Source organism: Haliotis cracherodii, unplaced genomic scaffold (genome assembly GCF_022045235.1).
Source record: "Haliotis cracherodii isolate W230 unplaced genomic scaffold, xgHalCrac1.p SCAF_4, whole genome shotgun sequence".
In the NCBI taxonomy this organism is placed as follows: Eukaryota; Metazoa; Mollusca; class Gastropoda; order Lepetellida; family Haliotidae; genus Haliotis; species Haliotis cracherodii.
In genome coordinates, this window is record NW_027266297.1 from 55,904,523 (window position 1) to 55,926,959 (window position 22,437).

Sequence of the window (22,437 nt, forward strand, 5' to 3'; positions counted from 1 at the left end):
CCGTGAAGATCCGGGTTAGGATTAGTCTTCATTAACCCATGCTTGTCGTAAGAGGCAACTAACGGGACATGGTTGATGCATGTCATCGTATCCCAAATGCGTTGATCGATGCTCAAGATGTCAGTCACTGGATTGTCTGGTCCAGGTTTGATTAGTCACACACTGTCGTCATATAGCGGGAATATTGCCGAGTGCGGCGTTAAAGAAAGAAAGAAAGAAAGAACCAAACAAACAAAACAAACTAAGTGGTGAGTGATGAAGTGATTTGGGGCTGCCTATTACAGTATAATAGTCAAGGCATGTCAGGTAAATGTGTATTGAAAGCCGTAAGTGATGCAGGATGATGTTTTAGAGAGTCTATAAGCATAGGTGATAGAGATTAACCGGAATTCTGCATTCCAAGCAACAACCATGCGGGTCGAGGTTATACCGCCATAAAACAAACGGAGCGAGCTGCAGGGTCTTGGGCCAATTAACCATCGGTGGTCACTAATCGTTTCTACAGGGGGCGTCTTGCAAAGCTTCAATTAACGAGCGGGTGGTGTTTTATATTTTACGAGTGCTTCATTCAATATGTGATCGGGGCGACAACACTCGACTCGTTCCCAGTGTAAAGCAGGTAGCGAACAAGCTGAATCAGATATGTTGTACACTCCTAATCAGCAGAAGCTGTGTCCATCCGATTCCCATACAGTCCTTGGGGAGAGGGGATATATAAACAGCAAGACTTCGAGTCAAATACACGGGACAAGCACATTTCCGAATGAAAGAATAATCGTTTCGGACGAAATTCCTTGTATAAGCAGACGTTCTTAGAGTAATAGCCCAAAATGCAGACATTCCAGATTAAAGAGGTATCACTATATAATTGTAGAATAACCAGACAGTTCAGGTATTGAAGAGATTACTGACTGATTTTTATGCAGATGGAGCCACGAAAGTGACACTGAAGCACAATCCATAAAGTTTGAATCCACAGCGGACATGCCAGATGCAGCAGATGTTGTGTGGACTCACTGTACATGTCTGCTGAAAGCACACAACTGGAGCTGGAGCCATGGCGGGCGAGTGAGCGAGTATGGTTTTACGCCGCTTTGAGCAATATTCCACCAATATCACGTCCGCGAACACCAGAAATGGGGCTTCACACATTGTACCCATGTCGGGAATCGAACCCGGATCTTCGGCGTGACGAGCGAACGATTTAACCACTAGGCTACCCGACCGCCCTTATGGTTGGTTTAACGCGGCTTTCAACAGTCTTCCAGTTAGGTCACGGCGTATCAGCGAAAAACGAAAGGAGATCCAAGAGTTGTGCAGGTCTCAGACGTTTACCACTTCGGTGAAACCCTCGTCCATGGGTATGGAGCTGTCAAACCTAGACACATAATCGGGGTAAACTGGGATTAGAAACCAACGATCACATGTTTCTGGCGTGCACAAGGGGCGCAACTCTGCACAGTGAATTGCAGCTCCACAGACAACTGCCGGGCGAGCGAGAAGCTGATGGTGATGAAGAGGATGAAGTGGTGAGTTGTCTGGAGGGCACAGCTAAAGATGATGAATTCAAACTAAAGACAAATGATCTCAGGACAGACGGAGTTGAGCAAGTTGGGCATGGTGGGAGGGATAGGATGGCTGTGTTTCTTTAACTAGAACTGAACAAATATCGCATCTATTTCTTTATTTCAAGAAATATACAAATACAAAAATATAACAATCATACAGCACGAGATCATGATGATTTGAAACGTTATGCATAAACATATTTACAGGTGGATGTTTTCACATCAGATACTGTTACCATAATCATCCTTATGTACAGGCAGCCAATCAGCATGGTTAAACTGTATACAAAATCAACATCGACAAACTCTGTTTATACACATCAAACATGTTCTGGGCACCATCTCTGTACAAACCCTGAAGGGCATAGGACTTGTTTGATGGGACTGTCTGACCACCATCTTATTAATTTTGCTGTCCCTGAGAAAATTTACAGACTGGGGCCAGCAAGTCAAAGACTTGGTGAATTGTCCATTTCTTGATCTTGCACAAACTTTATGTATAGGCAAGGGAGTTAAAAGACTATAAAAGTCCAGTTTACACCTTTGCCGAACTAGGCTGGTATTATGGAGTTATAGTTTGGCTGGACTAAAGGATCTATGTATAATCCAATCAAAATCGCGTAACGAAATTGACATCCAGTTCATAAACTACCGTGCAGTTTTTGGTTGAATGCAGGATTCACAAAGGATGTGAACCAACTTGGCATCAACACATATTTGCCAAATCTTTTCATGTTTTAATCAAGGTACACACATGATTTGATGCTTATTGCAAAGTAAGACCTGTTTTATCACAAAATAGATTTTGATTATCGATCAGATCACCCTGGGTGCCGCCATTTTGTTTGAAGCAAATGCCAAAGATATTTGAGGTGGAATCTGATTGGTCAATAGGAGGGACATAGGAGGGGAATAACGTGTAATAGCCACTGGAGTTGCAACAATCGGGTCCAAAAATTCCAGCCTAAATCCGCAAGGGTGGACACTGAACTGTTTCAGTCAGTTAACTCCCTTGCCCTGGGAAGATGTCCACTGCACAGCTACATAGCTGACAAACCAAGGGAGAGAATCAGGCAGAACTAACACAAACTTCAGATTCTTGCAAGGGACTTAACTCTACTCTTAACTCAACTAGGACACATGTGTGTCCATATGTGTATGTAATGTTGGAATGTCTGAATCAACATGACACAAATATTTCTAGTACCACAGTAATGACGCTCACCCTTCATATATTCAGCAGTCTAAAACGTTTTTGGAAGCAACCATAAGATTATACGGCAGATATACCTGCGATTGCTGGTTTTTCAAAGGAAACATCTGGTGTGGATGTAGAGAGGCAAACATCATCAAATTCTGCATTCATTGCTACCTAGAAGTGCTGGGCAGTATATGCCCAATGCCTAAAGGTTAAAGCCACACACTGAAATCTCAGGGTTCAATCTATGCTTTGAGTGAGAGACGTTTAATGCTGTCTCACAGATGTAAACATTTTATGATGGACCTATTTTTTAAATGTCAGGGCGATGTTAAGGTGGTGCAAAAATCATATCATGACATCACTTGTATTCACTTGCTTGACAAAAGAGACCAAATACTTAACACCACCGTAACTGACCACAATCATACATCGTTTGATGACAACTGTAGAAATGTTGAAACTGTTGGCTGAAAGATTTATATTGTGAACAACAGAGCTGTGAACTGTAAATGCTTTTAACTTAATGCTTTGGAACTATTTATATGCTACTTTAAAGAAATAAAAAAAACATCATGTCATGACACACTAAATGAGATATGAAAGTATTTGATGTTCTTCAGCTTCCAAAGATGTATGAATACAAATGTTGATATTAGGTTGAATACATCCTAACGATCACACTGATATCGTTAATGGAAATTTCATGTGATTTCATCAATTTATCTAGACAGCAGTAATTATCCAAGTTACATGTTTTTTACACTTTTTTTATGTAACCACATCATAAACCAGGGATAGCTTTAAATTTGATCAAAGATTCACTTAATTTCCCAAGATGTCTGCCCCAGCATTTTGAATTTGTCCAAAATTTGAAGTGAAGTTGCTATATTATTAGGCAAATGAGCCACAATCATATTTTGATGTATCGGTAATGTACATCAATATCAATACTGATTCTGTTTTCTATAATTGATTCATCACAAACTAGTTTCAACTGCCTGGACATTTAGTTTTGAGGGAGTATTTTCAAGAAAGTTGTTATTAACTGATGTACAAAGAGATCCTGTGATCTGGCATTAATCCAAAGAAGGTATAATTTAATGATAACCAGTTGACATCTTATCATTATGAATTTATTGGTCCAACAAAATGACTGTATTTGAATGGCATTCCTCGTCTCCGTTTCCGTACACACAGACAGCTGACGGCGACGGCCAGAGCCACAATGAGCACCCCCATACCCCCTATAATGTAGAAGACATACTGGGGAAGATGGTATGGCTTGTGGTGTTTCTTGTGGTGTGTGGTGGTGTGTGGGGGTGAGATGGTGGTGTGGTCGGGTGTGTTGGTGGGGTGGTAGGTTTGGGTGCGGGTGTGAGGCTGGGGTGTCGTGCCGCTCCAGAACATGCAGTTGTTGTACTGGTTTATGTCCACATACAGAATTGCACAGAGCTGGTTTATGAAGCATGAGTGACCGCACATTGCCGAATTGTTGTAGCTGACGGTGTTGTAGTCCATGTAGCGCTTGAACTGGATGCTGGAGGTGTGGAAGGTGCGGGTGAGGTTGTTGAAGTTGCGGGGGCTGCAGTCAGTGACAGCGTAGGCCTGTGTGGCCTGGTACTCCAGCTGCCACTCCCCCTCACTGCTGTTGTCTAGGCCCCCACTGCTGTTGCCCGGCCCTTCGTTAGCCAGGGTGAGGTTGAGGTAGTATTGCAGGTAGTCCATGATGTTGCTGGTAGAGCGGGAATAGTGGTACAGTCTGACTGATGGGTTGTTGGCCCCAACACCCTGGAGTGGACTCTTCCAGGGGGTCAAGGCCGGGCTCAGATACATCAGGCTTGTCGTGACGCCTGCAAGATGGAAGATGTTTGGATGTGTGTCACCATGTGTGAGGACTCTGCTTTATGCAATCACATGTATTCATGTGTGAAGATATAACTTAATCGGAGTGTATCACATGTAAGTTGGTTGGTTTGTTTGTTTGTTGTTTAACGCCGCACTCAGCAATATTACAGCTATATGACAGCTATCTGTAAATAATCGAGTCTGAGCCAGACAATCCAGTGATTAATATCATGAGCATCGATCCACGCAATTGGGATGGATGACATGCATCAAGTCAGCGAGTCTGACCACCCGATCCCGTTAGCCGCCTTTTACGACAAGCATAGTCGCCTTTTACAGCAAGCATGGGTGCTGAAGTACACTTACCTAATCCAGGTTTCACATGGATTGTGCAAGCATGTAGAAACCAGTTAGCAGACACATACCTTGTTTGTCCTTTACAAGTCGGAAGGAATCGGTGTGCTCATGGCCACAGAAGTGGGCAGCGATTGTTGCTGCGTGTTCTGTGATAAGATCCAGGTACCGCTTGTTGAACTCAGGGTAGAACCAGGACATGCCCTGCAGTCTCTCAAAGGCCCCGGGGCAGATGTGAGCCACGATGTACACCTGCAGCACAGTGAGAGCCCCATCATAAGCTCTATACATATACTGGTCTCAATTAAAGGAACTTGATTTTACTTGCATCAGGGACATGTTGACATGAAACCAAGTTGCACCAAACAAAACCAGGTTGCACCAAAAAAACCAGGTTGCACCAAACAAAACCAGGTTGCTTCCTGGTCCCATAAATGTATCAAAGTTGAAACCAATGATGCATTGCTGTATAATGTAATATGAACATGTGCACATAATCTTAAAGTACACACACATCTAAGAAAGCATTACAAGTGACACAACACAGGGATTAGTGATGTAGTAAGGTAAATATACTTTAGGGGCATTGAGTGTGTTCAAAGACCAATTTTGTGTAGACAAGTGAGGGTTTCTGGTAGTCAGACACAAAATCAAATCTTTATACATGCCCTTGGCACATGCTTGGTGCATGTAGACATAAGTATTATCTTGCATTTTTCAGTAACAGGTTCGACTTGTGCATGTTTTATTTTAATAGCAAAATCGAGCCCTGCATATAAAACATTGACCAGGATATATGTCAACACTGACCAGGATATATGTCAACACTGACCAAGATATATGTCAACATTGACCAGGATATAAGTCAACATTGACCAGGATATATGTCAACATTGACCAGGACATATGTCAACACTGACCAGGATATATGTCAACATTGACCAGGATATATGTCAACACTGACCAGGATATATGTCAAAACTGACAAAGATATATCTCAAAACTGACAAGGATATACAGTAAACAACGCTTATAACAAACCCGCTTATAATGAACTGACGGATATAACTCACTATTTCTTCGGCCCCGGCCATTGGCTGTATATTTTAATTGATATGATGAACACAATCGAAATAACGGATATAGCGAACTCACTTTGTGGTCCCACATGTACTCTGGCAACGACAACGCTTCTGTTTATAACAAACTGTTAATCTGAGCTGCTCACGGGTCTATCAAAACATCTGTGGCCACGCTCAACTCTTCAAAATGGCATTAAACAATTAAAGGAAAGTGATTAACTGGATTAAGTACTGACACCTTGACCCCAATTAATACCCTCAATTAACAATAGTAAACCTGTGATTAAGGCTATAGCCTTTGAAGTGGATAAATTCTGTCTTCAGATGTGACGACTACAGAGAAAATTCAGTTGAAATGCTATAATGAACTATGGTTATAGCAAACTAAAATTAGTGGTCCCTTTCATTCTGTTATAACCGTAGTTTACTGTATTTCAATACTGACAAGGGTATATCTCCTTCTCTAGCCACGACATACATCAGGCAACCAGGAAATCATACTGTCATCAACAGTTTGTACACTACCTTCTGTTGTGCTGTGTTGGCATCTGTCAGCTGCTGTCGGAGCCAGGCCAGCTGCTGGTTGGGATCAAGGTTCCCTGTGACTTTCTTGTTCATTGAATACCACAAGTTGGAGTTGAGGACGACCAGCCTCAAGCCTTGCCGCACGATCCGTGAGTAGTAGCCACCTGAACAAGAGGAGTGACATGTGTCATACACACTGGATGGTATAAGGGAGACGGGTGTCACACTGGATGGTATGTAGGGAGACAGGTGTCACAGTGGATGGTATGTAGGGAGACAGGTGTCACACTGGATGGTATTTAGGGAGACAGGTGTCAGTGGATGGTATGTAGGGAGACAGGTGTCACAGTGATGGTATGTAGGGAGACAAGTGTCACAGTGGATGGTATGTAGGGAGACAGGTGTCACAGTGGATGGTATGTAGGGAGACAGGTGTCACAGTAGATGGTATGTAGGGAGACAGGTGTCACAGTGGATGGTATGTAGGGAGACGGGTGTCACAGTGGATGGTATATAGGCAGACGGGTGTCACACTGGATGGTATGTAGGGAGACAGATGTCACAGTGGATGGTATGTAGGGAGACAGGTGTCACAGTGGATGGTATGTAGGGAGACAGGTGTCACAGTGGATGGTATGTAGGGAGACAGGTGTCACAGTGGATGGTATGTAGGGAGACAGGTGTCACAGTGGATGGTATGTAGGGAGACAGGTGTCACAGTGGATGGTATGTAGGAAGACAGGTGTCACAGTGGATGGTATGTTGGGAGACAGGTGTCACACTGGATGGTATGTAGGGAGACAGGTGTCAGTGGATGGTATGTAGGGAGACAGGTGTCAGTGGATGGTATGTAGGGAGACAGGTGTCACAGTGGATGGTATGTAGGGAGACAGGTGTCACAGTGGATGGTATGTATGGAGACAGGTGTCAGTGGATGGTATGTAGGGAGACAGGTGTCACAGTGGATGGTATGTAGGGAGACAGGTGTCACAGTGGATGGTATGTAGGGAGACAGGTGTCACAGTGATGGTATGTAGGGAGACAAGTGTCACAGTGGATGGTATGTAGGGAGACAGGTGTCACAGTGGATGGTATGTAGGGAGACAGGTGTCACATTAGATGGTATGTAGGGAGACAGGTGTCACACTGGATGGTATGTAGGGAGACAGGTGTCACAGTGGATGGTATGTAGGGAGACAGGTGTCACAGTGGATGGTATGTAGGGAGACAGGTGTCACACTGGATGGTATGTAGGGAGACAGGTGTCACAGTGGATGGTATGTAGGGAGACGGGTGTCACAGTGGATGGTATATAGGCAGACGGGTGTCACACTGGATGGTATGTAGGGAGACAGATGTCACAGTGGATGGTATGTAGGGAGACAGGTGTCACAGTGGATGGTATGTAGGGAGACAGGTGTCAGTGGATGGTATGTAGGGAGACAGGTGTCACAGTGGATGGTATGTATGGAGACAGGTGTCAGTGGATGGTATGTAGGGAGACAGGTGTCACAGTGGATGGTATGTAGGGAGACAGGTGTCACAGTGGATGGTATGTAGGGAGACATGTGTCAGTGGATGGTATGTAGGGAGACAGGTGTCACACTGGATGGTATGTAGGGAGACAAGTGTCACACTGGATGGTATGTAGGGAGACAAGTGTCACAGTGGATGGTATGTAGGGAGACATGTGTCAGTGGATGGTATGTAGGGAGACAGGTGTCACACTGGATGGTATGTAGGGAGACAAGTGTCACACTGGATGGTATGTAGGGAGACAGGTGTCAGTGGATGGTATGTAGGAAGACAGGTGTCTGTGGATGGTATGTAGGGAGACAGGTGTCACAGTGGATGGTATGTATGGAGACAGGTGTCAGTGGATGGTATGTAGGGAGACATGTGTCAGTGGATGGTATGTAGGGAGACAGGTGTCAGTGGATGGTATGGGGTAGGGAGACAATCCAGTGATTGACATTGTCAGTAATCATCCAATCCACTGCTGTACGTTGACACACAATCAAGGAAGGAACTGAGTCTGCTCTGTGGGGACATAAATTCCAGTATCTTTGCTCTACAGAGACACATGTTCTAATATGTTGGTTCTATGGAGACACATTTCCTAATAACTCTACTCTATCAAGACAGATGCTCTAGTATCACTGCTCTATGGAGACCTGTCCCAAGATCTCTGTACTAACCTTTCTGGAACTGTGCCTGCTCTTGTTTCTCCAGCAGTTGAGACCAGTCCCCTTTGGTCAGGATGTCGTCATAGTAATGAGTTCCACTTTCCACGAGAGGCATCTGATTGGATGGGAAGGCATCATGGTTGCCCAGCAGTGGAACCAAGGAGGTGTTTGGGAATGCGTCCTTCAGAACTGTAGTTACATTACTTATCAGTCTCAGGACATCGTCTAGGCTTTTCTGCTCCACATGTGGTACAGTGTCTCTGTAAGAGAAAAATGTAAACACCTTCAATGTCACAACACCCGTGATATCACAACAAGCCTGTTCTTAGTGTTCCTTGCTGTGATCCTGCTGGAATATGTTGCTGAACTAAACATGCTAAAGGCTTGTTGAAACAACACTCTACATTCACTCATGACCATTGAAACTATCTGTGATTAATTGTTTGTAAATGAAATATAGACATGTCTTTAATCATGATTCTTGCTAAAAACAATACAGTGAAAGATCATGTTAGAAAATTTTTTTCCTTTGTCACTTCCAGTTTTTTCAGAACTCCTGCTGGCAATAACAGCTTGGCTGAGAATAGTGGCCATGTGGGTTGACACACAAGCCTTTCGGAAAAGGGGGGTAGCATTGTGTAGTCACAACTTGACACTCGAATGAAAGATGAATGCATTTCTTCGTGTCTTTTTCTGTTACGAAACGATATCACCAAATGAGCTCTATTTACAGAAATACAGTATGTGTTCACACATACTAGGTATTGTCACCCGTGGAACTTCGTAATGTTACATGTCTGACTGTGTCCCCTGTGTCTGACCGTGCCTGACTGTGTCCCCTGTCTGACTGTGCCTCCCTGTGTCTGACTGTGTCCCCTGCGTCTGACTCTGTCCCCTGTGTCTGACTGTTCCCCCTGTGTCTGACTGTGCCCCCTGTGTCTGACTGTGCCTCCCTGTGTCTGACTCTGTCCCCTGTGTCTGACTGTGTCCCCTGTGTCTGACTGTGCCTCCCTGTGTCTGACTGTGTCCCCTGTGTCTGACTGTGTCCCCTGTGTCTGACTGTGTCCCCTGTGTCTGACTGTGTCCCCTGTGTCTGACTGTACCCCGTCTGACTGTGCCTCCCTGTGTGTGACTGTGTCCCCTGTGTGTGACTGTGTCCCCTGTGTCTGACTGTGTCCCCTGTGTGTGACTGTGTCCCGTGTCTGACTGTGTCCCCTGTGTCTGACTGTGCCTCCCTGTGTGTGACTGTGTCCCGTGTCTGACTGTGTCCCCTGTGTCTGACTGTGCCCCCTGTGTCTGACTGTACCCTGTCTGACTGTGCCTCCCTGTGTGTGACTGTGTCCCCTGTGTGTGACTGTGCCCCCTGTGTCTGACTGTGTCCCCTGTGTCTGACTGTGCCCCCTGTGTCTGACTGTACCCTGTCTGACTGTGCCTCCCTGTGTGTGACTGTGTCCCCTGTGTGTGACTGTGCCCCCTGTGTCTGACTGTGTCCCCTGTGTCTGACTGTGCCCCCTGTGTCTGACTGTACCCTGTCTGACTGTGCCTCCCTGTGTGTGACTGTGCCTCCCTGTGTGTGACTGTGCCCCCCGTGTCTGACTGTGTCCCCTGTGTCTGACTGTGCCCCCTGTGTCTGACTGTACCCTGTCTGACTGTGCCTCCCTGTGTGTGACTGTGCCTCCCTGTGTGTGACTGTGTCCCCTGTGTCTGACTGTGCCTCCCTGTGTGTGACTGTGTCCCCTGTGTCTGACTGTGTCCCGTGTCTGACTGTGTCCCGTGTCTGACTGTGTCCCCTGTGTCTGACTGTGTCCCCTGTGTCTGACTGTGTCCCCTGTGTCTGACTGTGTCCCGTGTCTGACTGTGTCCCGTGTCTGACTGTGCCTCCCTGTGTGTGACTGTGTCCCGTGTCTGACTGTGTCCCCTGTGTCTGACTGTGCCCCCTGTGTCTGACTGTACCCTGTCTGACTGTGCCTCCCTGTGTGTGACTGTGTCCCCTGTGTGTGACTGTGTCCCCTGTGTGTGACTGTGCCTCCCTGTGTCTGACTGTGTCCCCTGTGTGTGACTGTCCCCTGTGTCTGTCTGTGTCCCGTGTCTGACTGTGCCCCCTGTGTCTGACTGTACCCCGTCTGACTGTGCCCCGTGTCTGACTGTGCCTCCCTGTGCCCCCTGTGTCTGACTGTGCCTCCCTGTGTCTGACTGTGCCCTGTCTGACTGTACCCCGTCTGACTGTGCCCCCTGTGTCTGACTGTGCCTCCCTGTGTGTGACTGTGTACCCTGTGTCTGACTGTGCCCCCTGGGTCTGACTGTACCCTGTCTGACTGTGTCCCCTGTCTGACTGTGCCTCCCTGTGTGTGACTGTGTCCACTGTGTCTGACTGTGCCCCCTGTGTCTGTGCCCCCTGTGTCTGACTGTGCCCCTGTGTGTGGCTGTAGCCCCTTTGTCTGGCTGTGCCCCAAGTCTGACTGTGCCCCCTGTGTCCGACTGTGCCCCAAGTCTGCATGCCTGTGCCCCCTGTGTCTGACTGTGCCCCAAGTCTGCATGCCTGTGCCCCCTGTGTCTGACTACCGTGAAGTACTCACCCTGTCCACAGTATAAAGTCTGGTTCTGCCTCCCTGTGTCTCATGGTTTCAATGACAGACTCCACAAGATTATAGGGGGAATCACACAAGTAGTTGCCGTAGTAACCAGGGTCCCCACTACTGTCATTGTGAAAGTGGCACTGTTTCTTGGAGTTCCCATGTTGACTGTAGTCAGGATCAAAATGTACATCTGACAACTGCCAGAACTTTCCTACAACAACAATGAAGACATGAATAACAAATTTATTAACGGGATGTAAAGGAGGAATTATGAAATTTAACAAATATCAAATTTGTCAAGTATACCAACGGATGAGGCACGAGAAGTCTTCTTCGTTGCCCACTAGAAATGCTGAAAATGACAATTTCTTAGTTATGGAAGCATTTGGATTAATTTATGAACATTTTTGGCCATGTTCATATCACTACCTGTTTCTTACATCAGTATCCCATGCAAGTCTTGCAATAACAACCTGATCAAGAATTCAAACAAATATATTGTTACTTAGAGTGAGGAGGCTTTTTTTCAAACTAAGCAGAAAATGTAACTTTGATAAAGTCCATGCCTATCTTCCCAAGGCAAGCATGCCCACTAACCTATATCAAAGTCTATACTTTTCAGTGTTAAAAACATATGTCAGTACTATCACACATATCAATAGTCAAATCAGAGGACGTTATATAAAATCAACTTTTTTAAGTGCTTCAATCAACTCACCCAAGAACCTTTACATAATGTACTGTAAATCTTGAAATTAACGCGAGCATGAATTAAATGCGAAAAATGCGAGTGGTCTTTGTTCGCATTAATGAAACTTCACATTTATGTCTCCAAAATGACTATCAACATTAAGATGGCCTCACTGCACACTTATATCAGAAATACCAACTTATATATACAAACACTGTTTATTAGCAGCAGTTGTAACAAGTACATTACAATGTCATTTAAAGAATAGGAGTTAAGCAATGGGCGTCCGGTGAGTTATCACTGCTTGGGTCAAGAGTTCTATCCACTCGTGTCAACTAGGCATCATTGACTACTCCAATCAGTGAACTGTTGTTTGTTCAACTATTATATTGCCTTTGAACTTCCTAATGCCAGTCAACAGAATAAACATACAAACTGTGTGTTGTTTTTAGGAAAACACTGTTTATTGTTATTATGGAAGTGCTTTACTCAGTGCTAATAAATGGTGCTATTTGCTGTTTGATTGGATTAATGTAAGGATATGTATCATTCCACTGGGATGGGGTGGAGGGAGGGAGTGCCATTGATTTTGAGTCACATTTTTGGCTAGGGGTCAGCAGCCATATTAATTTCAAGATTAAAAGTAGTTGAGTGCAAACACTATAGCATTTAACTCATCTGACTAAATGATTATCACAGTGACTGAGATGCTGAGCTTTTTTTAGACAATCCCCTTCCCCACCACTGAGTGTTCTATGTTGCTCTGATGTGCAGTGTTACTTGATACTGCGTAGTCTTACTAGCCTGTATGCCTCTATTACTGTATAAGTGAAATGTGGCATTACTAAGTATCTGTACTGTGGCGATCTGCCATTTTGTTTGTCAGTGATGAAATCTCAAATCTTTTTGTTATTGATGAACAAGGTCATCTGCTATGGTATTAATCATTGTGAAACATTTCGCACTAAGGGCCACAACTTGTGCTCTACAGTGTGTTTTGCACGGGGTGGTGCCACAATCGAGCCAAGAAAAGTAGGTTTGAAATGGCAGGGATAGAAACTGGACTTTGATAGAAGCTAGTGGACACCCTTCCTCGGGAAGATGGTCCATGCTCCAAAATTCAGTTCTCAAAACAATAGAACTCTGCACAGAGAAGCTGAGAGTTCTAGCGCTGCACAGAGTAAACTCGTCTGTCTTGTTTTTTTTAAGCCAGTGTTTATCAAAGCCCAGATTACAAAATAAATATGCCTGGGTCAAATGAAGTCAATCACTCTCTTACCCAGGGTTCCTTGTGGCCAACCTCTTACCTCTGTCATATAGTACACAGTCCGTTCACATGTTTTTCATCTGTTTCATTATTGACGTGTCTACACATTTAGATAAACATACGTCATTAAATGTTTTATTTCCATTGAGTAAACATCCAAAAACGTTTCACTATTAACAATTAAAAAATATATATAAAGGGCAAGTAATAAATAAAATACTAAACAAGCTCCTGTGTAATACTAATTTTATGAAATGAGTAAAAGCGACTCAGATACCAGAGCTATTCACTCGTTTCATAAAATTGGTATTACACAGGAACTTGTGTAGTGTTATAAATATCTCACACTTCCAACCACAGCAAGCTTTTCCCAAGCCTTCCATCAAGACCATGATGATCATGAAAAATGGCTTTGGTGTTGGAAAGATAAGCAGCCAAATTTGAAAACTCTCATCAGCAAAGTGTTCTAATATTGATAGCAGTTAAAAAGACATGTTTTTTCAGAAATATTTTCTTTTGACTGGTTTTCTGTTGCTAAATTAGAAGACTGGTAAATATTGTGATTTGAAACCTCTGACTGACCAATCACATCAGAGCATCGCACAAAGCCATGGTTAAATTCCCTTTTGACCCAGACCCAATTTCGTCTATTGCCAGTTTCCGAGTCGGTGTGAAGAGAACAAAGTAATATTTCCTCAGGAAGACCTAATGGTAAGTCTGTCTGCAAATTATGAAACAGTGGTAGAACATGTATTGTCGGTATTTGAGTGACTGGTACAGAATTGTAATAGGTGACGTCTTTCTGTGTGTTTCCGCATGAGTGGAGTGTGCAGAACGAAAAAAAAACAGGTTTCTTGTCACGCAGTTCGTGGCTTCGTTTTCTGACACGAATTAAGTATTTCTCGTGTCCAATATTGTTGAAAACATGTAACATTCTACATACCTATGTCCCCATCCAACGCAAAGCCAGGACTTATCCATAGCATCACACACAACAAAAACAGCATTATCTGACACGAAGGGTGTTGACAGTTTGTAGTGAGTCCAGGAAATGAACTATCTTCTTTCGGTCGGTGTCGGGTCAATTCGCACCCTGTGATATTTGGATCCACCAGTTTTGTGTCGTCACCTTTCAGTCGCAATTTCACTTGGCCTACCACGTTACATAAATTTGTTATTCATTTGAAATCAGTTGATGTATTTTTCTATAATTAGACTTCACATTTATAAATTCATGCCTGGTATTTCACTGTGAGTGTTGGTGGATTTTGATAACCCTATTGTAAGCAGGTAAGTGTGAATTGAGTCATGCTTTTGAGGATACTTTCTATAGTGATGTTCAGTTGTTGTTGATAACCAAAGAACGTATCGATAATAGTGTTTTGCCTCTGTGATATTTGAGGCACAAATAGCAATACTATGATTAACTTACTATTATTACATCATACTATTCATAGTGACTTTGAGATTTCTTTCCCCATGACACATTTCTGTCCTATTTCAGTGACTACATTTGACTGTTAGTTGTTTTCTATCCAATAATGTCAATAACTGTGTGTGTTTCGACTATAATTTACTTAGTCGGTGCTATTACAGTAGAACACAGATACAACGAACACGGATATAGCGAACAAACGGATACAACAAACTGTTAAAAAATCCCTGATTTATCTCCTATATGATATCATATAAAATTTACGTATATAACAAACTCTCTACAGCGAAATCACGGATACAGCGAACTGATATCTGATCACCGACAAGCCCATCTACCACGATCGAATTATAGACCTGTATAGCAAACTGAGAAACCTCACTCAGTGTCAGCAAAATCACCGACAACACATCTCCCTGTATGTAAATTGTAAAATGATAAATATGTTTACATTTTGTACATGTATTTGATAACAATGTTCTAAAAATTAAATGAATTTAATGTTACTAAATAAATGTTATAAAATGTTATAAAATGTTATAAAATGTTATCAGTTGAATGCTATGAAGTGATCACTGCTAATACAAGTCAAGGCTGCAATTATGTGTATTGTGTTTTGTTTTATCCAAGATAGCGGACGTTTGTGAGCGAAAACATGTATAGCGAACACCGGATATAACAAACTGATTTCTCTGGTCCCTTTTAGTTCGTTATATCCATGCTCTACTGTATCTTTCTACTGTTACCCTGTGTAGGACAAATGCAGGAACTGTCTGTATTTCAAATGAGCAGGGTTAGCATTCACCCATGCTCGACTACATCTGCACAATACACCTTTTGTTGGCTATGGTACACCTTCAGTAAACTACATAACTCCTTCTGTAGATCACACTACACCTTCAGTAAACTACATAACTCCTTCTGTAGATCACACTACACCTTCAGTAAACTACATAACTCCTTCTGTAGATCACACTACACCTTCAGTAAACTACATAACTCCTTCTGTAGATCACACTACACCTTCATTAAACTACATAACTCCTTCTGTAGATCACACTACACCTTCAGTAGACTCCACTACACCTTCAGTATATTTCCTCATTTCACCAAAGCCTCTATTAACAAGAAATATGTGATGATAGATTATACTTAAAATTCTTTTTATCATGATTTTCCTATTTAACGATCAATGTAAAAAAAAATTAAGTTAGTTGATAGCTCTTTTTATGAAATCTTAAAATTGCTGAAAATCGCCATATTTTTTGCTTTCTTGGTGCTTTATTTAGACGTTATGAATGTGTTGGCTTAAGTTTTTCTTAAAAATTAACTTAATTAAGTTATAAATGCTTTATTTAAATAATGTGAAAAACACAACTTTCATATTTATAAATAGTAGGATTAGATCTTTCAAATGGTATATGACATGTAGTAGCAAAGATGTTTTACAAGCTGATAATTTCCTTGATAAGTGTAGGCTTCAACTATCACCACAGAGTCTCGTGGAGCTCTGTGTGTCAGCAGTGAAAGCTCCTGGTTGACTGGCTGTGTTGTAATTTATATTGCAAGAGTAGGTCTCCCTGCTTCAGCTCAAATGTTTGGGCCTACAGTTTTCCACTGAGCCTAAAGTTTTTGAAATGTGCTGGCCCTTAAGGCTCTCAATTACTCTGCTGAGTTTCAGGCCCGGTATGTTTCTTTGTATGTTGTTAAACGCTGAACTCAGCAATATTCCCGCTATATGACAGCAGTCTGTAAATAATCAAGCCTGGACCAGATAATCCAGTGATTAACATCATGAGCATCGGCCCACGCAATTGGGATTGATTACATGCATCAACCAAGTTAGTGAGCCTGTCCACACTTTTAGTAGACAACTCTACACCTTCAGTAAACCACACTACACCCACAGTAGATCCCACCGCATCTTCATTAGATCACACAACACCTCCACTAGATCACACAACACCTTCTGGAGTCCAAACTACACCCACAGTAGATCACACTGCACCTTCAGTAGATCACACTGCACCTTCAGTAGATCACACTGCACCTTCAGTAGATCACACTACACCCACAGTAGATCACACCACACCTTCAGTAGATCACACTGCACCTTCAGTAGATCACATAACACCTTCAGTAAATCACACTGCACCTTCAGTAGATCACATAACACCCACAGTAGATCACACTGCACCTTCAGTAGATCACATAACACCTTCAGTAGATCACACTACACCCACAGTAGATCACACTGCACCTTCAGTAGATCACACTACACCCACAGTAGATCACATAACACCCACAGTAGATCACACTGCACCTTCAGTAGATCACATAACACCTTCAGTAGATCACACTACACCTTCAGTAGATCACACTACACCCACAGTAGATCACACTACACCTTCAGTAGATCACACTGCACCTTCAGTAGATCACATAACACCTTCAGTAAATCACACTGCACCTTCAGTAGATCACATAACACCCACAGTAGATCACACTGCACCTTCAGTAGATCACATAACACCTTCAGTAAATCACACTGCACCTTCAGTAGATCACATAACACCCACAGTAGATCACACTGCACCTTCAGTAGATCACATAACACCTTCAGTAGATCACACTACACCCACAGTAGATCACACTGCACCTTCAGTAGATCACACTACACCCACAGTAGATCACATAACACCCACAGTAGATCACACTGCACCTTCAGTAGATCACATAACACCTTCAGTAGATCACACTACACCTTCAGTAGATCACACTACACCCACAGTAGATCACACTACACCTTCAGTAGATCACACTGCACCTTCAGTAGATCACATAACACCTTCAGTAAATCACACTGCACCTTCAGTAGATCACATAACACCCACAGTAGATCACACTGCACCTTCAGTAGATCACATAACACCTTCAGTAGATCACACTACACCCACAGTAGATCACACTACACCCACAGTAGATCACACTGCACCTTCAGTCGATCACACTACATCCACAGTAGATCACATAACACCCACAGTAGATCACACTGCACCTTCAGTAGATTACATAACACCTTCAGTAGATCACACTACACCCACAGTAGATCACACTACACCCACAGTAGATCACACTACACCTGTAGTAGATCACATAACACCTTCAGTAGATTACACTACACCCACAGTAGATCACACTGCACCACAGTAGCTCACACTGCACCCACAGTAGCTCACACTACAACTTCAGTAGATCACACTACACCTTCAGTAGATCACACTACACCTTCAGTAGATCACACTTCACCCACAGTAGATCACCCTGCACCTTCAGTAGATCACACAACACCTTCAGTAGATTACACTACACCCACAGTAGATCACACTGCACCCACAGTAGCTCACACTGCACCCACAGTAGCTCACACTACAACTTCAGTAGATCACACTACATCCACAGTAGATCACACAGCACCTTCAGTAGATCACACAACACACACAGTAGATAACACTACACACACAGTAGATCACACTGCACCTACAGTAGATCACACTACACACAGAGTAGATCACACTACACACAGAGTAGATCACACAACATCCACAGTAGATCACACAGTACCTTCAGTAGATCACACAACACACACAGTAGATAACACTACACACACAGTAGATCACACTACACACACAGTAGATCACACTACACACACAGTAGATCACACTGCACCTTCAGTAGATCACACTACACTTTTAGTAGACCACACCACACCTTCAGTAGATCACACTACACTTTTAGTAGACCACACCACACCTTCAGTAGATCACACTACACTATTAGTAGACCACACTACACCTTCAGTAGATCACTACACTTTTAGTAGACCACACCACACCTTCAGTAGATCACACTACACTTTTAGTAGACCACACCACACCTTCAGTAGATCACACTACACTTTTAGTGGACCACACTACACCTTCAGTAGATCACACTACACTTTTAGTAGACCACACTACACCTTCAGTGAACCGCACTACACCCCCAGTGGATGTTACTGCACTTGCAGTATTCCACACTACATCAGTAGACAACACTAAAACTTGATTGATTATTACGCCAGTAGTATTCCGCACTACTCCTGCAGCCTTCTGATCCTGCTCTGTGTTTCAGCGATGGCCTTGAGAGTAGCACAAGTGGCCCAATGGCAGGAGTACAGCCAGTGTCAGCTGAGCAGATGTGCGAGTGAAAGAGATGTGGCAGACCGATTGAGAGTAAGTATACACTATGTTACAGTACATCTTATACAATACAGCATGGCAGGGCAGAGGATGCCACTTGGACTTGCTGTTGTTAATTTGTAGAGGCTACACAAGTTTGCCTTTGTATTCTTTGATTTCAACATGATTAGTCTTAACCTCCTGTTATTGCTGGCTCTGTTACTATTGTGAGATAGTAATCTCATGAAGCATGGATATGTGTGTGTACTCAACTGATTTTAAATCAATGACGTGTCACTTATGTTTCAGGAGCTTGATTCATATCTCGCAGAGAGGGTTTATTTTGTTGGGAATGACCAAAGTGAAGCTGATGTCTCAATATTCCAGTCTCTCATCAACACAGTGGTAAGTAATATATCTCTTGTGTTAAGCTAGGCATCAGAGAGTTATTACCAACACAGTAGTAAGTAATATATCTCTTGTGTTAAGCTAGGCATCAGAGAGTTATTACCAACACAGTAGTAAGTAATATATCTCTTGTGTTAAGCTAGGCATCAGAGAGTTATTACCAACACAGTAGTAAGTAATATATCTCTTGTGTGGCTAGCTAACTAGAGTGGAGTGAAAATATCTCCTTTCCTCCCATCTCTCGATGAGAGAAACATGATATTTCAAGACACATGGAATATACTATTTATTATATGCTATTTGTGTAGTGTCTACCGGAAAATGAAATGATTTCATTACAAATGTGAAACCTTGAAACATAATTCTCACTACCAAACACAGGGACGGTTCACCACCCCTTGTATTTGAGACTAAAAAAGTAGTTTCTTGTTTGCAAAATCTTTAAAAAATATAAACCAAAGTAACGAAATATATTTTGGGTTACGAAAATTCTGTATCATACACATAGATATGATTATATACAAAATCAACTTTAGCAAAAAATATGCTTGAAAACTACGAAACCTACGTAAGTAATACATTTCTTTTGTGGTTAGGTAAGCATTAGACAGTTCTCACCAACACAATGGTAAGTAATACATCTCTTGTGTTAAGCTAGGCACTAGACAGTTATCAGTAGCAGAGTGTTAAGTAATATATCTCAAGTTAAGCTCATACCAACATGGTCTTGAAACAAGGTCTCTTCATACTGACTAGCTGCTGCATCATGGAATATTTCAGACAAACCTTGGCTTCCCCGAGAAGGAGACATACAGAAACCTTTCCCGTTGGTTCAATCATGTGAGTACATTGTAGTGCCTTGATTGATCTTGACCATGTATATTATACTATTAGCGTAATTCTTGGATGAAGTACCACCTCCGTGTTCTAGTGGTAGAGCGTCCTCCCAGAGAACGTCCGCATCGTACCAAAAGACACTAAAAGATTGTACTTGTTGTTACCCTACCTGGCGCTCAGCATTAATGGGCTAAAACAAAGACTGGTCAGCTCGGAGTCAGTATACTGTGTCTGAGTGGGGGTATTCATGATAACCTGCGGCATGGTATCTCAGTGGGCTAGCACTATCAAATCGGCATCAGTACGGACTAGTTCAAGCAGCCACACAGACATGTGCATACACATCGCTATATAAGTGCAATAATCTTGGATGCAACGTTTTTATCCCCATTTCACCTCACCTCACCTTTGATTAAGTAAAACATCAGCTTTAATATCCTAAATTAGGTTTTGATATGTATCAAGCAGGTCTCTTAGCAACAGACGTGTGTTGGATGTGAAGCAGGCCTTTTTGGATGAAGGATAGCGTGGATGTGGGTGAGGTGAGGTGAAATGGGGTTTAACGTCGCGTCCAAGATTATTGCACTTATATAGCGACGTGCATGTACGTGTTTGTGTTTGTGTGGCTGCTTGTACTAGTCCGGACTGATACCGATTTATAGTGCTAGCACACTGAGATACCATGCCACAGTTAAACATGAATACCCCACTCAGACACAGTATACTGACTCCGAGCCGACCAGTTCTTGTTTTAGCCCCTTAATGCCGAGCGCCAGACAGGGTAACAACAAGTACCATCTTTTAACGTCTTTTGGTATGACGCGGTCGTGGATCGAACCCCGGACCTTCCGCTCTCCGGGCGAACGCTCTACCACTGGACCACGGAGGCAGTTGCGTGGATGTGGGATATAGTTGGCTGGGTGTGATATAAAGTTGTGCTTGAATATGATATAGCGTTGGCTGGGTGTGATATAGGGTTGCCTGGATGTGATATAGAGTTGCTTGGATGTGATATGGTTGCCTGGTTGTGGTATGGAGTTGCCTGGGTGTGATATAGAATTGCCTGGATGTGATATAGAGTTGCCAGGGTTTGATATGGAATTGCCTGGATGTGATACAGAGTTGCCTGTGTGTGATATAGAGTTGCCTTGGTTTTGTATAGTTGCCTGGGTGTGATAAAGAGATGCCTGGATGTGATATATAGTTGCCTGGATGTGAAATGGAGTTGCCTTGATGTGGTATAGAGTTGCCTGTATGTGAAATGGAGTGACCAGGATGTGATATACAGTTGCCTGGGTGTGATATATAGTTGCCTGGTGGTGATATAGTTGCCTTGGTGTGGTATAGAGTTGCCTGTATGTGAAATGGAGTTGCCTGGATGTGATATAGTGTGACATAGAGTTGCCTGAATAGAGTTGCCTGTATGTGATATAGAGTTGCCTGGGTGTGATATAGAGTTGCCTGGATGTGAAATGGAGTTGCCTTGATGTGCTATAGAGTTGCCTGTATGTGATATAGAGTTGCCTGGGTTTGATATAGAGTTGCCTGGGTGTGATATAGAGTTGCCTGAAGGAGATATTAAGTTGCCTGAATGACAGGGATACCTTGGTGAAGGAAAAATTGTAAATTCTGAATATTTGTATTTTCTATCATTATATTCCTATTTATTTTCAGATACAAAACAAGACACTGGAGGATTCTCAAACACCGATTGTGTTCCTAAAGTCTCCCATCTACCTTCCACCACTTGTATGACACAGCAACATGGCATGAAGCTGTCCACCTTGATTCCCAGATTAAACACGAGAAACAACAATTACTTCTTTATTGTATCATTACTGTAGTTGGAACTGTCAGTTTCTTACTTCATTCAGAGGGTACATGGTTTCACCACTAGTCTCTTATTTTATGATGTTTGTTGTTGTTGTTGTTTAACCTAACACTCATCGGTCTAGAACCATGTACATTATTGAGTCTAGACTAGACGAGCCAGTGACTGATATGAGAGAGACTGACTGAATTTCCAAAAAACCAAACATCATATTATGAGAGATTACATGAAATCCATTGATCTTTGGTTTCAAACCACGTTTCATAGTCCATCTGTTTCACTCACTTCTCAGTTTACATGTGTCAATATCCAAATCATCACCAGTTCGTATCACACTGTGGAGGGGGGGCACGGGAGGTTCGGGAGGCTCAGTCGTCTAAGGCGCCAAAAAATTCGATGCGCAGAGTTGCA

At 43.0% G+C, this 22,437-nt stretch overlaps 2 protein-coding genes across 5 annotated transcripts; one reads left to right on the forward strand and one right to left on the reverse strand.

The window, feature by feature from the left end:
• Window positions 1–1,669: 1,669 nt before the first annotated feature.
• Window positions 1,670–14,354, reverse strand: LOC139479196 (acid sphingomyelinase-like phosphodiesterase 3b). The gene is made up of 6 exons (XM_071262031.1): window positions 14,239–14,354; window positions 11,338–11,548; window positions 8,774–9,021; window positions 6,576–6,739; window positions 5,040–5,220; window positions 1,670–4,619 (listed from the first exon to the last, which is right to left on the reverse strand). The coding sequence occupies exons 1-6, from the start codon at window positions 14,300–14,302 to the stop codon at window positions 3,895–3,897; spliced, it is 1,593 nt and encodes a 530-aa protein (XP_071118132.1). The 5' UTR covers window positions 14,303–14,354; the 3' UTR covers window positions 1,670–3,894.
• Window positions 13,935–22,011, forward strand: LOC139479197 (eukaryotic translation elongation factor 1 epsilon-1-like). 4 transcript variants are annotated; one of them, XM_071262032.1, is made up of 6 exons: window positions 14,403–14,585; window positions 15,017–15,148; window positions 18,904–19,004; window positions 19,260–19,355; window positions 20,139–20,198; window positions 21,870–22,011. In XM_071262032.1, exons 3-6 carry the CDS (start codon window positions 18,906–18,908, stop codon window positions 21,948–21,950), a joined length of 336 nt encoding a protein of 111 aa, XP_071118133.1. In that variant the 5' UTR covers window positions 14,403–14,585; window positions 15,017–15,148; window positions 18,904–18,905; the 3' UTR covers window positions 21,951–22,011. The 4 variants fall into 4 exon arrangements, with proteins under 4 accessions (XP_071118137.1, XP_071118133.1, XP_071118136.1 ...); XM_071262035.1 differs by having other exon boundaries at window positions 14,403–14,455; XM_071262036.1 differs by lacking the exons at window positions 14,403–14,585; window positions 15,017–15,148 and adding an exon at window positions 13,935–14,006.
• Window positions 22,012–22,437: the final 426 nt, after the last annotated feature.